Source organism: Euprymna scolopes, chromosome 1 (assembly GCF_053919585.1).
Source record: "Euprymna scolopes isolate OS-2025 chromosome 1, ASM5391958v1, whole genome shotgun sequence".
Classification (NCBI taxonomy): domain Eukaryota; kingdom Metazoa; phylum Mollusca; class Cephalopoda; order Sepiida; family Sepiolidae; genus Euprymna; species Euprymna scolopes.
Window position 1 is genome coordinate 111,972,065 of NC_136482.1, and position 16,039 is coordinate 111,988,103.

At 32.8% G+C, this 16,039-nt stretch overlaps 1 protein-coding gene across 4 annotated transcripts in view; it reads left to right on the forward strand.

The window, feature by feature from the left end:
* The window catches only part of LOC145265636 (ER membrane protein complex subunit 6-like), a 40,315-nt gene extending 25,021 nt beyond the window's left edge, over positions 1-15,294 (forward strand). For 2 of the 4 annotated variants that reach the window (XM_080121819.1, XM_080121727.1), the window contains 4 exons: positions 3,184-3,344; positions 5,264-5,356; positions 9,926-9,945; positions 15,061-15,294. In XM_080121819.1, coding sequence (XP_079977945.1) covers positions 3,184-3,344; positions 5,264-5,356; positions 9,926-9,945; positions 15,061-15,091 — 305 coding nt within the window. In that variant the 3' untranslated portion in view covers positions 15,092-15,294. Of the gene's footprint in view, positions 1-3,183; positions 3,345-5,263; positions 5,357-9,925; positions 9,991-15,060 lie in introns of all 4 variants that reach the window. The other 2 variants (XM_080121818.1, XM_080121784.1) reach the window with 2 other exon arrangements.
* The last annotated feature ends 745 nt before the right edge of the window (positions 15,295-16,039 follow it).

Sequence of the window (16,039 nt, forward strand, 5' to 3'; positions counted from 1 at the left end):
TTTTACTTGTACATAGAAAGGATGATCATATAAAAAAAAACGAATACCAGTCATCAAGTGATTTTAATGGAGGTTAAGGCATTGGTACATGAGAAAAAAAAAGTTAGTCAATCACAAAGAGTGAGTGAAAAATTTGTAAGATTTCAGGTCTCTTTCAATAACAGTAAATTTGTTGGGCATCTATACTCAGGAGGTCTTTGACATCTACATATGTAAATAATTTTGTAACCATGTTTCCATTTCTCTATTTTAAATTGAACATGCATAACAGGATCTGTTAATGTTATTTGTTGAAAGATTTCAGAATAAAAGATCTGTTACTTTTTATCAACAGTTGGTTGGGTGGAGGAGCTCCAACTTTTACATAAGTTGGAAGTCAGATTTATTTTTTCCCAGACAACTCCCCATCTCAGAAGTCTATCAAATTGTTTAGTGTGATTTGATTTCAAAAACTTTTCTTCGCCCCCCCCCCCAGACGACTCCCCCATTCTAGAAGTCTGTCAAATTTTTTTTTTCCAGATTACTGCTTGTCTTTTTTAAAACATCTTTTGTTGTGAATATATTTTTTTTTTTTTTTTTTACACGGTGGTCACCACTTATCAAGGCCCGGAAGCCACTCAAAGATAAGGGTTATTGCAAGTACAGTACGTTAGTGCGGAGATTTAATGAAGTGTCTAAAGGGGGCGGTTCATCAGGAATTTGTTTACGTTGGACTTGAAGACATCCAGGTTGTAATCAAGTGGGAAGCAGGCAGACGGAACAGTTCCACAGGCGTGCAGTTCTAAGAAAGAAGCTTTGTTCATGGAATCTACGTTTTGATTTAGGCACAGATAAAAAGTGGGGAAAATTTTTGACAGTGGATTCAGCTAGATGGGTGTTTTTTGTGAAAGATTGGTGAGGGGGGGGCAGAGATTGGAGTTCAGACGAACATCTGCCATGGAAATAACGATAAAACACAGATAGGCTCGCAACATCTCTTCTGTAGGAGAGAGGTTGCAGCGAAGAGAAAAGGGCATCCCCACTAAACCAGTCTATTTTGTACTCTGTCAAGGCAGGATAGGCTATTTTTAGCAGCTCCTGCCCAGATATGGCAGCAGTATTCCATCCTTGGACGTACTTGGCTTTTAGATAGAGAATTGCATCAGTAGTGAGATATCTTCTGGAGAGGTAGGATCCCACCATCTTTCCAGCGACCTTGGCAACAGACTTGATGTACGTGTTCCCATTTCAGATCAGGAGTAAAGGTCAAGCCCAGAAGCTTGTGAAAACATGGGGCTTCTCCTAGACGAAAGCCATCCATTTCAATTGATGTCAGATGGGGATCAGAGCGTTGATGATGTAAAGATAGGAGTTTGGTTTCAGATGCATTAAAGGTAACCAGCCACGTCTTCCCCCACTGAACCACGCACTTGAGATCAGAGGAGAGAGAATCAGAACTTTGTCATTTACAGCCTTTGATGTGTTGCCGTAGATGGTTGTGTCATCAGCATAGATGTCAACGAATGATTTAAGTATATGTTTTGGGAGATCATTGATGTAGATCAGGAAGAGAGTTGGACCCGGGATGGACCCTTGAGGGACTCCAGCATTAATACTGCAGGCCTCTGATTTTTGTCCATCGACCACTACTCTTATGAGCCTATCAGAGAAATGATTTAATGATAGAGAAAACATTTCTAGTTATACCGTAGCTGGAAATCTTGTGAAGTAGGCCCTTATGCCATACCTTGTCTGTGGTTATGTTGAGATACATGCAAAATATGGCAGTTCAAAATAAAATAGTATAAAAACTTATGAATATGCTTGTTTATCAGTGAAAAATATTAGTATATACAAAAAATTATGAAAAATAAGCGAGTAGAATGTTAAATAAAATGATTTGCTATTCTATCAAACTCTGAACAACAATGTGGCAGGTTTATTTTAGAAGGGAGATAATCTTCTACTTGTTAACTTGACATAAATTTTATTCAGTTTGTGGACTCCAAATAGCAAATTGATTTTCTTTTTTAAATTTTACTCTATAATTTTTAATTTTTAGTGTATACTAATGTTTTTCACTCATAAATATATCCGTAAATTTCTCTGGTATTTTTTTAAGGCGATATATTATAATTAGCTATCACAACCAGTCTTCAGTTTCAACTTGTGATAATATAATTAATTTATTTTGGCTTAATTTGATAAAATTTGGATATAGACAATTCAACTTTTTCTCTTTATAAATGCACAATTCTTTGTATCGTTCTTTTTTTTTTATTTAGGGGGAACGGCTACTTCAAGTTGGCTTATTTTCAGTGATGGGTGATTTTTATCTTATGTGAATAAAAAGCTGTTACATGCAATATTGTACCTCTATGCATATGTAGATAGTTCTGTACTAAAGACAAACTTGTCAGTATGAGGTTTTTAAATTGTCCTTCATAAAAACTCAAGCAAATAAAAACTTTTTAGTGAATTAAATACTGAAGAAATACTTGTCCTTTTTATGAAATTGTCTGTTAAAGAAACTATAGCTTTATCTCTACTGTGCTATAAATTGTTTCCGTGTTTTAGCTTTTGAAATGATTTTTATATGAATAAAGATGTGCTTCCGTGCCATTTTAGCACATTATCATTATTTTAGTTTACTTATTTTTTACAAGGAGTAATGGAATTGTGCCAAATATGTATGCTGAATTTTTCATTTATTCAAAACCTGTATTTTTTTAGTTATGCACTGAAAATTCGTTTTGAGATTAATAGAATACAAAACTGCAAATTTTCTCATTTCCAATAAACTTTGAACCATCATAATTCCGCAGTGAATTGAGCTATCAAAATAAATCTTGTATTGTTTTGAAGAGCTCTATGCACTTACATTAAACGATTTTAGATATAACGAAGATACCATTTTGGTTTGGGATAACTACTATAATCATTATTGATTAAAGCATGTTAAATGTTAGGGTTGCAGTTTATTGACCACACTTTTTGTACTAATCAAAATATTAATATATTTAATCCTTTTCTCCGTTGGATTAATACAGATATTGATTTCCTGTGTGACATGATTTTAAAACTTAACTGCTAAGTTTGATTTAAAAAAAAAAATTTTTTTTTTAAATTATGCATGGTTAATGTTCCTTTTTATACTGAGCACCTAATAATTGATTGAAAAATGTTTGATCTTTTTATCTATAGATTCTGTGGCCTACAGTGAGATGGCGATGAGAAATAATGCTGCCGTCATGGACTATTGCCGGACATCTATGTCAGCTCTTGGAGGCGCCACAGCTGGTATTATGGGGCTCACAAGTCTCCATGGATTTATATTTTATTTTATTAGTTCACTTTTACTTTCTGTAAGTTTGCCAGCTTTTTCAAAAACTCATCACTTTTTTTGAATTACTGGATTAGAAAAATTGCTGAAAAAGTTAACAATTAGTTTAATTAGCAATGCTCACAAAAAAATTAAGTCATAGATTTTTCTATAAAAATCCAGGGTAGTCATAAAATATAAATTGGTCCAAGACTTAGTTTTTAAATTATCAAAATTCATCAATAATTTTTTAACTATAGGCATCTGAAGATGAAAAATGTTTTTCTGAAAATAGTCAACATTTTTTTTCTGTTTTCATTGATAAAATTTTGTTTAAAAAAAAAACTTCAAAATAAAGTAATGAAATTTGGCATTAAAACTAAATTTTCTTTCACTGTCAACTGTCAAATCTTCACTTTGCCCCAACTGAAATGAATATCTCTTCATTTGAGGAAACCTCTTGCTTCAATAAGGCTTGTGGGACTGACCTTCATAAGATTTACATCAAATCTGTTAAGGTTGCTGAAAAGAAATAATTGGATCATTCTATTGCTTCACAAGGTATCTCATGCCTGATGCAATTCTCTAAGAGTCAAATATGTTTTAAGATGAGTACTGTTGCCACATCTTGTGAGGAGCTGCTCAGCACACTCTTTCCTGCCTTGACAATGCAAAACCAACTGAAGACAAGTGGTGGATGGGTGTTGGGGTTTTCTTTCCTACAGCCAATATCTCACAGATGTTGTTAGTGGTTCTTTACTTTATCGTTATTTTCATGGTAGATGCTTGACTGAACTCCAGTATATACCTCCCCCCTCCACTGTAAAAAAAAAAACCCACAAAAGCTCTTCTAGCTACAGTTACTGTCAATAATTTCTTTTTCTCCATCTCTGTGCCTAAAACCAAACAGAGCTTCCATGAGCAGATTCTTTCTTAGAACTACCCATCTGTGAAACAATACTGTGGATCTGCTTCTCCGGTGATGGTAATAGTTTTCAAGTTCACTGTAAACAAATTTTTATCAAGCCATCCTCTTAAATAATCAAATTCTGTAGAATTTCAACCATCATTACTAATCATCAGTGTTATCTCACCATCTACCTGGCAAACTCATTAACCTCTATCATCGAGTGGCCTTCTGGCCTTGATAAATGGTGACACATTAGCATAAAAATAAATATAAAATTTGCTGATGAATACTTTCTTTGCAATCATATGATTATATCTTTTAAAAAAGTGGAGATTGATAATAACATATGCCTACATACAAACATGAAATTTCTAGACTGGTGAAAATTTCACTTGTATTCTTCATTTGTTCTATATTGCTGCTGTGCTTAAAAATATTTCCATTTGATGAAAGTCTGGCATGAACGTAAACCCCACTATATTACTATACCACCTTTGTTCAAACTGAAACCTACTCATCTAAGTACTCTAGTTAACATAGTTCCTTTAACCAGATATACTCTGAAACTATCTCTAAAATCTTTGTAGGAGTTTGTGACATATTTGCATTCTATAGACATCTAGCTAGAATGCAGATCCCATTATAGTACTATCTTTGGACAGAACAGATACTACACTTTGATCACAGCCTTGTTTGAATTTCGTGTTTGATCAGCAGTGATATCAGATGAAATTTAAAAAATTCCTTTTTTTTTGCAATGCATCTTTGGTGATCATGAGATCCAATCTTTTAAAAAAGGAAGGAGACAGGTGATAATGTATGTACAAACATAAAATTGCCTTAATGTATTATATAGATAAAACAAATAGAACAATTGCTATTGCTCTATGTTGTATAATGAAAGAATTGACCTCTTAGAAAATTTATGTTTTGTTAGTAACAAAAAAAATAACTTGTACATTTTTTTATATATATGTTATAATGAAAGCAATTTGAATAACCGTTTCTCTTGACATGTTTTGTAATTTCCTCATTTGCTTATTCTTTTTCAGATAATGTTAATGATAAAAGCTGGTTCTCGATGGAATAAATATTTTGTCAGCCGAAGGATATTGTTTTTCAGTGGATTATTTGGGGGTTTATTTGTATCCTTTGAAATTGTTGGGAGTATATTTGATAAGACTGGAGTCTGAATCAAAATAAGTTTGTTGTTGCTTCAGGTATTAATTTATGAAAATTTTCTGACTAAAAACAATATGATGAATTTCCCACCAAATTGACCCATTATTATCAGCGTTACATCCTTTAGAAAATTGACATGTCTACTAAATGAAATGCGGATGGTGTATGTAAAGTTTACCAAATTTTTCTTTCATTAGGTTTTTTGCAGAGGATTTTAGACGTTAATTCCAGTATCAACACTCACAGCATTAGGTATACACGACTAGTCTTTATTATAGATATGGGAAGTAGATTTTTAAAATATTTAATGATAATCAGCAAACAGCAGATTAGTTATTCATTTGTTCTGAAAGTTTGAGAATTAAAATCGCTAATCTGGCTTAATATCAGATTATCTCTTTCCTAACTGAAAGGCTTCACAAATTGTCATACTACTATTTACATGTATAGTATGAATATGTCTCTCTTTTTTAGTGGGAATGGGCCATCCTACTAAATGCCTGACATTCATCTACTATTTCAAAAACTCCATTCACTAGATCTTTCTAGGATTTTAACCACCCCTTAAGTATAATTGTTTTTATCTCTTATTCGGCGAATAAACCTAATAGATCTTATAATGACCGGAATGGTTTTCCTAAGTTTCTAGTTTATTTTTGTGTCATACATAAGACCTTGGTATTTAGTGATCTTCTCCTTCTCAGCTCTGTTTAAGCCAGCATCATTAGGGGCCTTGACTTCAGCTAGAGTTGCTAAAGTCTCCTGCTTGTCCAATATCACTGTTAGTCTTAACAACTCCGTTCTCCAAGTAAAGTGCTGTAGGGAAGCCCTAATAACAAATCCTGTTTATTTATCTAACTCTCCTGAGCAATAACTCATAATACTCATGGTGCGGGAAATTTATTCACTGAGTCCCGTGAAGGTTATCCCACGTGGTTCATGTTAATAAGCCTAGAAAAATCAGGACATGAAAAAATAAAGACAAGGAAATACTTTTAAGAATAAAAAAAATATTGACATTTTATGGAGGGAAAAGAAAGCATAAGGGTTGGGGAAAGAAGGCAGCAAAGCTGCAAAGTTCAATTATTGAGAAAAAAGTTTATATGTTCAATTTACAAGAGAAAATACAGTTTATATGTTCACCAATTCGACTGCCAAAAAATGTCCTTATGGCAAGCACTGAAGGCTTAATTAACACTAGAGAGAGAGTACAGAAATAAGAGAAAATTAGAATAAGAACTTACTGCGTAAAACAATGATTTCGTTTTTTTTTAACCTTTCTTTTTTTATCTTTATATATATGTGTGTGAGTCCTTTTTTTTTACATATATATTTTCTTCACGCCACTCCAAATCAATCTGTCCTCACTTCAGTGACAGAATCCTTGAAAGTTCTTTTGAAAATAATCCTTGAATTTGAAAACTCAATGTTGTTTAGTAAAACCTTCGTTCGTCCTTCTTGTCAGATGAAATTCTCACTGGTTACAACATGGAAAGACATTTCGGTTTCCACATGCCGACATTTAATCGCATATCGTGCGTCAAGTTTATAGATCAATTCTTCTTAGAATTGATTCTTTCTTTTTTTTTCGAGTCAACCAACTTGATTCCACTCTTACTGAAACTCATTATTCATTCCTATGAACAATGAAATAACTTTTACTATTTTTAAGACTTGAATGTCTGAGTAGGACCAGAGCTCGTAACTTGCGTGTTACCCTCGTGGAATCTCTCTCCAAAACTGACTTTCGCTCCGCTCTAGTGCACTTGTTGAATTTTCGCGGGAAAAATATCTCTTAGTAGAACCAATTGTGGCGTGATTCTTTCAGCAGCAGCAGCAGCTCATTAAAAAGACGTAAAGTTAAAGAAGGAAAGAAGGGAGGAAAGATAAAAGACAACGACGAAAAGAAGGAAGAAATTAAATTTCTAGCTGTGGCAATAGCAAATAAATTTATAGCTGTAGCAATAGCAAATAAATTTATAGCTGTGGCAATAGCAAATACGAGGTTTCCAGGCTGTTTTTTGTACAGCATTTAAACCCGAATTTTCAAGTCTGTCAATATGTTTATTGCTATGCATCTTATTAGATGACTGACCAATTTTTCTGATTTTAGGTTCAAATAAACAGCTACAGCAGGAAATGGAATACACCCTACTAAAGCCTGATTATCACAGCTGGTGAATTTCAAAAATGCAATCTGGACATAAGGACATTTTAGAAGAACAATATGCACTAAAATTCTGTTTTAAAGTTGGAAAAAATGTCTCAGAAACATATGGAATGCTTCAGACTGCTTTTGGACCATCTTGTATGAATCGAGCATCAGTTTTTGAGTAGCATAAGTGATTCAAGGAAGGCAGGGAGTCTGTGAGGGCAGGTGTGAGTAAGGAAGTCAGAACACCAGAGTTGATTGGCCAAATAAAGAATTTCATGGATAAGGACTGTCATGTTTATAGAAACAATAAGAACGCAGTTTGATGTCAGTGTAGAAACTGTACACACAATTATTTGCGAGGAATTGAAGATGCAGAAGATTTGCGCAGCAAAGTTTGTCCCAAGGGTGGTCAGAAGATCACAGACTATTTTACCAAGATGGATATCAAGATGGTTCCTCACCCTTCCTATAGTCCAAACCTTGCTCCCTGTGACTTGATTTTTCCCCAAGCTCAAAGTAAACCTTAGCTGTACTTATGAGACCATTGGGGAGATGAAAGAGGCTGTGACAAGTGGTCATTGATATGCTTGCACAAGAGGACTTCCATGGGGCCTTCCAGAAGTTGTAGGAACGCTATGTGAATTGCAGCTGGAGGAGATTACTTTGAAGTGGTCTAGTTTCATGTGTTTGCTATCAATAAAAGTGCCCATATGAAAAAGTCTGGAAACTTAACATATACTCTTAATTTCCTACCCTTGTGTTTTTTTTTGTTTTTGTTTTTTACTTTTTATTTATTTCTTTTCAAACTTATTTATTTCTTCTGTTGGCTTCTAGACACAGTTTTATTTTTCTAACATGTTTATGGATGCTTGCTTCATCATCTCTTATTTCAATCTATATTTGATATTCTATGTGTATATCTCTAATTGATGATGCTGTTTATTGTTGAGCATCATTCATTTGACTGAATCAGATGATTATTGTTGGCATTCGTTTCTGTTATCTTTCTAGTTAGTTTGTTTTAGTAAAAACCTCTGGTACTTATGAGAGGGTCCACATGAAGGTTGCCAACATCTCTAATTGAATTTTTTTTCCATTGCACAAACTGGATTCAGACTTGGCACACCTAGATTGTCAGTTCATGTGATTAACTACTTAGCCATCGTTGTCACCTTGATATTGCTAGCTTAGCATTGTTAAAGTGAACTTGTTTACAAGAAGGATGGTGAACCATCCGTAACAATAAGTTTGTTTTTTGTAAATAAATGCTTGTAGCATAATATGTGTGACACAAATGTTCTGTGCTTACACTGCCACATCCTCCATATCCGATTGGAAGCTAAAAAGTGAAATGTAAGCAGAAGAATTAGTTGAAACACAAATCTCATTGTGGATCAGAATTAAATGAACAAAAACAACTTAGTGAATCTTTAAAAATTGTTTTTATTTTATACTAATGGTATACTTTTTATTTATACAAATGTTTCTGACTATGTAAAACTTGTAAATGCTAAAATTTCATTCAATTGAAAATGATTAATAAATTTAAGTAAAACAGATTTTTCAAGCAATAACATGTATGCAGATTATATAAATACATCAAGATTTATAGGATTATTTATCCAACCTCTATGAACAATACTACACCTGGGATTATATATGTATGTGTGTGTATGATTTTTGATATGAAACCACTTGATGTAAGAAGCTAAAAGCATACCACTTCAAGGTCAAAAACTAGTCAATGATGAGTAATATGAATAGATTTGAACCTAGAAAACAGCAATTATTCCTCCTTTGTCAGAAACATTCCTCATGGAATGTGAGGACTAAAGGGCAAAATAAGGAAAGCGAGAGTTACAAGGCTGCTGTAAGTAAACCCAATCTACTTTTTACCCTAAAGTAATGATGGAGATTTATTGACAGTTTTAAAGCAAAGTAAAGCTGATACGTGTTTCTAAAAAAAAAAAAAGAAAGCCTACTTGAACAAGTTTCAGTAGTAAACAGAAAACTTCAATCATCAAAGCATTGTCAAATAAAAACTGTACACTGCCAAAAAGTGTAGTCTTAAAATAAAAATAAAGCATTGAATATATAAACAATTTTCGGCTTTTCATTTTTTTTTATTATGCCGGATTATAACTTGGATAGGTGGGGGACTATATAAAATTAAGTTCTGATGTATTTTATCACTGAAAATTTTTTTTTTATCTTGTTTTACTATTGCTATCTGATATTTCTTATTGCAATATTAAAATTGTTATTAAATTGTAAAATATTTTGATAATGTTGCAATATTCTTGCTTTCGTATACTCATTTTTTAATTTTTTTTGTTAAATTCTGCATAATCGTTATTTCCTTGACCTTCTCTTCCAGACATATATATTATTCTGGACGTATCCTTTTTAAAAGAAAGAATTTTTTGCAGGGTAAAAGTATTGGTAAGATTTCAAATTAATGGTTTACAACTGAATTTTTTTTCCCTTCACGTTTTTCGTCTTTTTTGCGTTATAATTTTTATAAATTGTCAATATAATATATTTCATTTAAATAATGATACAAATAAATTGAACAGCAATATATATATATATATATAATTCCATAAAATTTTAACTTTAGTGAGATACTAGTATGAAAAACAGTACTTTAATACTACATCAATACAATAACCATTACATGTCATTCAAGTTTTCAAAAAGTTTCATTACATTCAATTTCACTAAGAAGGCTTGCTCAAATTTAAGGATGGTTATGGTCATTTCTTTACAGAAGAAGATTATCTTGACAAGATTGCGATGTTTGGTTGTGGATATGTAGGTGACTCAGCAGCTCTTATTTATGTTTTTACTTCTTACTTCACATATAACAGACAAAACCACTGAGTTATATTCTATTCCAGTTATAGTCAGCTAACATACTTCCTAATTTATGGTGTAGCACTACCAGAAACGGTTCCTTCACTTTTATTGTTGTTCAGTATTTCTTTTGTGAAGCGATTTATTGAAATAAAAATATAAGAAAAGTACATTATTGGAAAGTATACAATAAAAATTAACAAAATAATACAATTATTCTTTATTTGCACTTTTAATAAAACTAAAAAAATAAGTTTTTATCTTATTTAAAATTTTATAAGAAATGTTTTCATAAACATTTCTTGTAAAATTATATAAATTATAAAGTTTTTAATTTTTTTTTTTTTTTTATTATAAAAATACAAGTAAAGACTACTTCTGCTATTTTTATCTTTTTATAATTTTGTTCATTTTTATTGTGTACTTTTCAATAATGTCCTTTTATATTTTATTTCAATAAATTGCTTCACAATAGAAATACTGAAGAACAATAAAAGTGAGGGAACTGATTTGCCTTTGACACTGCTTCTGGTAGCGCTACATCAGAAATTTAGAAATACATTAACCGACTATAACTCCCACTTCTGTTTAACACTTATGCAGTTGGTTGCTACTCTAAGATATTGCGGCTCAGTAGACCTTTTGACAGGTTTTTGTACATGAACCATGCACATGTTTGGGCTAAAATGTTTGGGATGTTCAATGTTCACCACTTCTACAGAGCATGTTTCAAAATAAAGTACTCTATTTGTTTTGCTGCTAATCTTTTGCAACCATCATAGACACTTGTGCCAAGCTGATTGCTTCGAAAGTAGTCTTTTCTAATCCTCCATAATGGTTTTCTAAGGGTTTTCAAATTTTCTTTAACTATATCCTTAAAGCATTGCTTGAGTCCAAGACATGCTATAGTCCTGAATATTTGTCCGCATAACAGCTGTTAAGGAAAACTGCCATCTTTCATCCTAACTGGCACATCTACTATGCTCAATGTACTAGCTTGCTGTGGAACTGGTGTCTGATCCAAGCAATTGTTATTTAATGTTTAGGGTTCTTTTTAGGCATGTTTCGCACCTTTCCAAGGCCTAGATGTAGTGGCAATACTTGGTCCATGTTGCTGAGGAATACACAAATAAGACCAGGGATTTCCAAATTACTGCTCATAGGCCAGATCTATCCCATCAAAGTCTTTGATCTGATCAGCAAAGCTCTTATGGAAAAAGTAAAAATATTCAAGAAAATTTAAAAAAAAAATGTAAATGTGTGAAAATAGTATTTTTGTTTTGTTCAGAAAATGATTAAAAAAATGAGGTTTCACTAAAACGCAAAGTTAATAAGCAAAACATGTCCAGGTCATTTTAAATTTTTTATTTTGGCCTATATAGCTCTAAAGTCAACAATATGGCCTTCCTATTTGAAAACTTTAGGGACCTCTGGACATAGTGCATAATTTGTACACATTGAACTTTGTTTTTTTTATGTTAATGGCTCTTTAATCACATGCTTTTTCAAGCTTATCAAAGGTTTTGATAGCCTCCATGATCATTGGAATCCAGAGATTCTGGGCAAGAGTACTAAGATATATAAAGGAATCAACGAACTTGATCTGATCCCTTATATTTCACTGGAGTCCTGCTCATTACCTTAGTTTTCTCCAGATTGATGCTTTATTATCACTCTAATATCCATCTGTGCGCAACATCACAATGACTAATGTATACCTATTAACCCTTATCCTCGAGTGGCCTCTGGGCCTTGATAAGTGGTGACACGCTTGTAAAAAAAAAAAAAAAAAAAAAAAGTCTACATCATAAGTGTAGATTAACTCCTGCATAAGAGTTTAAAAGGCTTGAGTCTTTATTAAATACAATTAAAGATCCTACCAGTTGTTTACAAGCCTCAATGTCTCCTACATTTGAAGTTGGGATTTGGAGCTAACTTTTTCTTATATCTCTATACTTTTTATGAACCCACTATCGGCACAAGAGACACACAATCACTTTGGTTTTAGATAAGTGAACCTTCAAAACCGTTTTCCCCCAGGCTGTCTTTCTATGTTTTTTAGTTTATCTTTTATCTGTTCTAAAGACTTTGCAACAATTATTAAATCACCAACATATAGTAACTTTCATGGACAGCCCAACTGAAACTCTTTTACAGTACCTTTAAGACCATGATGAAAAGTAGAGGAGGAATGTGGGCTGTCTAACAATAGATGACTTATGAAGGGCCTAGTACCATAGTTCATCCCAAGCTTGGTAGAAATTGTTTTAGACATATATATATATATACATGCAAGTCATATCTTTTAAACCAGACAGAAACAAGTGAGAAGAGAAAGAAGAAATAGAGCAAATAGGGGTGGAAGAGAATCAAAATTGAAATTCAAAAATGGATCAAAGGGCTAAATGAATAATCAACTGAAAGGCTAGAGAATGTCCTCTCCCTCATCTGACATGATAACCTCCTTTTCTGAGGCCCTCTCACCTGGTTCATAAAACCCTGGTTCCAGTGTAAAAATAGTTCACTGCCTGAGAATAGGAATTAGGTGATCAAAAGTTGCTATGACCAGGCATAGCCAACAAAACTGACCCAACTATCTATAAATGTGGCAAGGAACTCTAATAACCTCTAATCTTGTACAGCTCTCCTTAACACTATCCCAGTCTAATAATAGGAGATCAAAAGTGACAATAGCATATACATATATTTTTAGTGTGCTTTCATTTTTCTTGGCTCGATACATTATCTGCACGTTTGAAGATATAAATTACTTGAAACATAACTTTTACAAAAATGACTGGATTTGGCATAAAATAATCTGAAGAGTTGATATACTATAAAGCAAAACAACAAAATGACTAAATTTGATGCTTTTTGGAAAAGAAAAAGAAAACCCCATATCATAGACAATAATTGATGTATTCTCAAAATTCTAAGTGCATCTGTTAAAGAATCTTTAGATGAATAGTTTGCTCAAAGAAACCACCCTGAGCTTCCGCCATAGCCTCTAAGTAGGATCTGAATTTGAAGTATGTGACCTTCATAGTGTCCTTCGAAAAGGGCCTGAACACCAACTTAATCTTGGCATTCAACCACTTAGCTTTTATGGAGTAGAGTCCTACTACTGCTGAGCATCATTCATTCATTTTATATAAATCAGATGATTATTATTGGCATGTTTTCCTGATATATTTCTAATTAAAATTCTTTCTAGAAAGGCAGAATAAGTACCCTAAGACTGTGAAGGCTGCCAGCATCCCTAAGCGAAACTGTTTCTCTGGAATGAATTGGATTTGAACGGCACATTCACTTTGTCAGTCTGTGTCAGTCACCTTTCTCTTGCTGTTGCATGGATGACCTTTCTGCAGCCACCTTCTCTACTCGGTGTTTGACACCTGTGTGTGTGAAACGGCACTAACCCTATTCGGGTTTAACCGGTTTCCTCTGAAGTGAGTTTCATGGGAGCATGAAATTCACAAGTTGTCCCCAGTCGCATGTATATCCCCGTTAGGGGAGATGACGAAGTTAGGTTTTTGCAACTTTTGCAGGAGGTGTCAACATCCTCCTACATACAGCGCCTGGAATTCCCAAATTGGTCGCCCATTTTAGTAATGACCTGGCTCAACGTTGCTCAAATTTGGTGATCTGACGGGAACCGGTGTGTCAACGTGATTATAGCAGCAACCTAATATAGCCATCTGAATTGAATCTTGAGCATCCGTAATTCACTTGGATGTTTGACCTTGTTGAACATTTTCCTGGCTTTTGGAACTTTTGCAACTCTTGTATGAATAACAAATATCCTCGCTTAAAACTTTCTTTATAGTTGCCTCTCCACCACCTATCTCTTTCAATAATGTCTGCAATGTCTTGCCGAGATTTCTTTGCAAACTTTTTTTTTTTTTCCTGCAATTTCTCTGAATTTCATTATGCAAACACAGAACGTCTATGATCCTTCCTGCTAGCCACTATTTCTTCAGCTCAATTATCCAGCTCAGTCTTCAAGTTATTCAAGGAGAATTGAGCTACTGCTAAGATTTTCAAATCTGGCCCGAATCATCATGATGCAGGTCAATTCTAATCTAGCATTTTATAGTTGACCAAGGTCTGAATCTTTCAAAACTCACCAATCATACACAGAAATGGCTATTTGTTGCACTTTACCGCTATTAAATGCTCAATGATACTGAAATGAAAAAATAACAAAAGAATTATCACATTTATCTCAAATACCGTGTAAACATACGTATGGATGCTGGTCTTAGTCATTTATTTATATTTTTTTTTCTACACCTATTCCCTCATTGTCACATTATTAGACTTGGCGAGATGAAGAAAGGTAACGCATTTGGGGTATCCAAAACTATAAAGTCTGATTTTCATAAATAAATACTTGTAGAGTACGGACATCTTTCAAAAATAAATGTTTTAAACATTTTAATTTAATTTGAAAAATAAAAAGAATGACAATTCTATCTTTGCAATCAATATTGGTTATCAGAACAATTAAATTTTTTAACTGATTTAGTTAAAAAAAAAAAAACGATAATTCTTGTATTCATTTTTGCTATTAGAAACATGTCCATGCAGTTGTAAATGTGACTTTTCTGCTTTTTCTTTTCTTTTTATAAAAAATTTTTCCTTATCTTTGTCCAGCTTTCTTTATGGAATGGTCCATGTTTATTGAAGGTGTTATGATGCTGGTGTAGTCTGGCTGCATTCCTCAAATTTGTACATACCATCACTATTATTATTATTATTATTACAATTTATGTATGTTTCTTTCACTGTAAACAAATGTATTCAGATAAGAATTGATCTAATAATTTATACAGGCGACTTTAATACCAAAGCAATTCTGATAAATAAAAATAAAATTCATAATTTTAAGTTTATTTATTTTATATTAAATTTGCAAATGCCTCATGTGTAGTGTGGCTTGATCTTTTGCTAAGAAAATTCAATCTATTGACTTTTATATCTTTTCAGCTTTGACACAGTAAGTTTTTAGATTTTGTATTGTTGCCTCAGAGGTTTGTAAAGGAATGAATTTAAGGTGGCATGGCCATGTGAAATTGAAATCTTTGATATAGTGCAAAGTATATATTGTGAAATAAAAAAACTAAATACAGTTTCAGCAAGTTATAAATCTAATAATTTTAGATTTTTTTTTCAGTTGTTGAACATACATCAATGCTTCATATCAAGTAAAATGTCTGTTTTATAAACCTCCCAGACAATGATACAATATCTAGAGCACACTTGAAAAAGTGTGTCACCTTTAAAGTCGATAAGTGAAATTTTCTTTAAAAAAAAAAAAAAAAAAAAAAAATTTTGAGAATCATGCATCTAATGACCCTTTTGTGTTTTTCATTTGGAGGCCTCCATTTTAAAATATCGAATTTATGATTTTCTTTAAAATTTTGACAAGATTTTAGTTACATTATTTTATGGGTTTTTAAATTAAACTTTTGTCCTTTACAAACGTTTGGAAAAAAAAATTGAAAATGTCACTAACCTTATGCAAGTTTAACTGACTTCCTCCAAACAAGTTCCATGGGAGTGTAAAATTCACAAGTGGTCCCCAGTCGCATGTATATGCCCATTAGGGGAAATGACAATGTTAGGTTTTTGC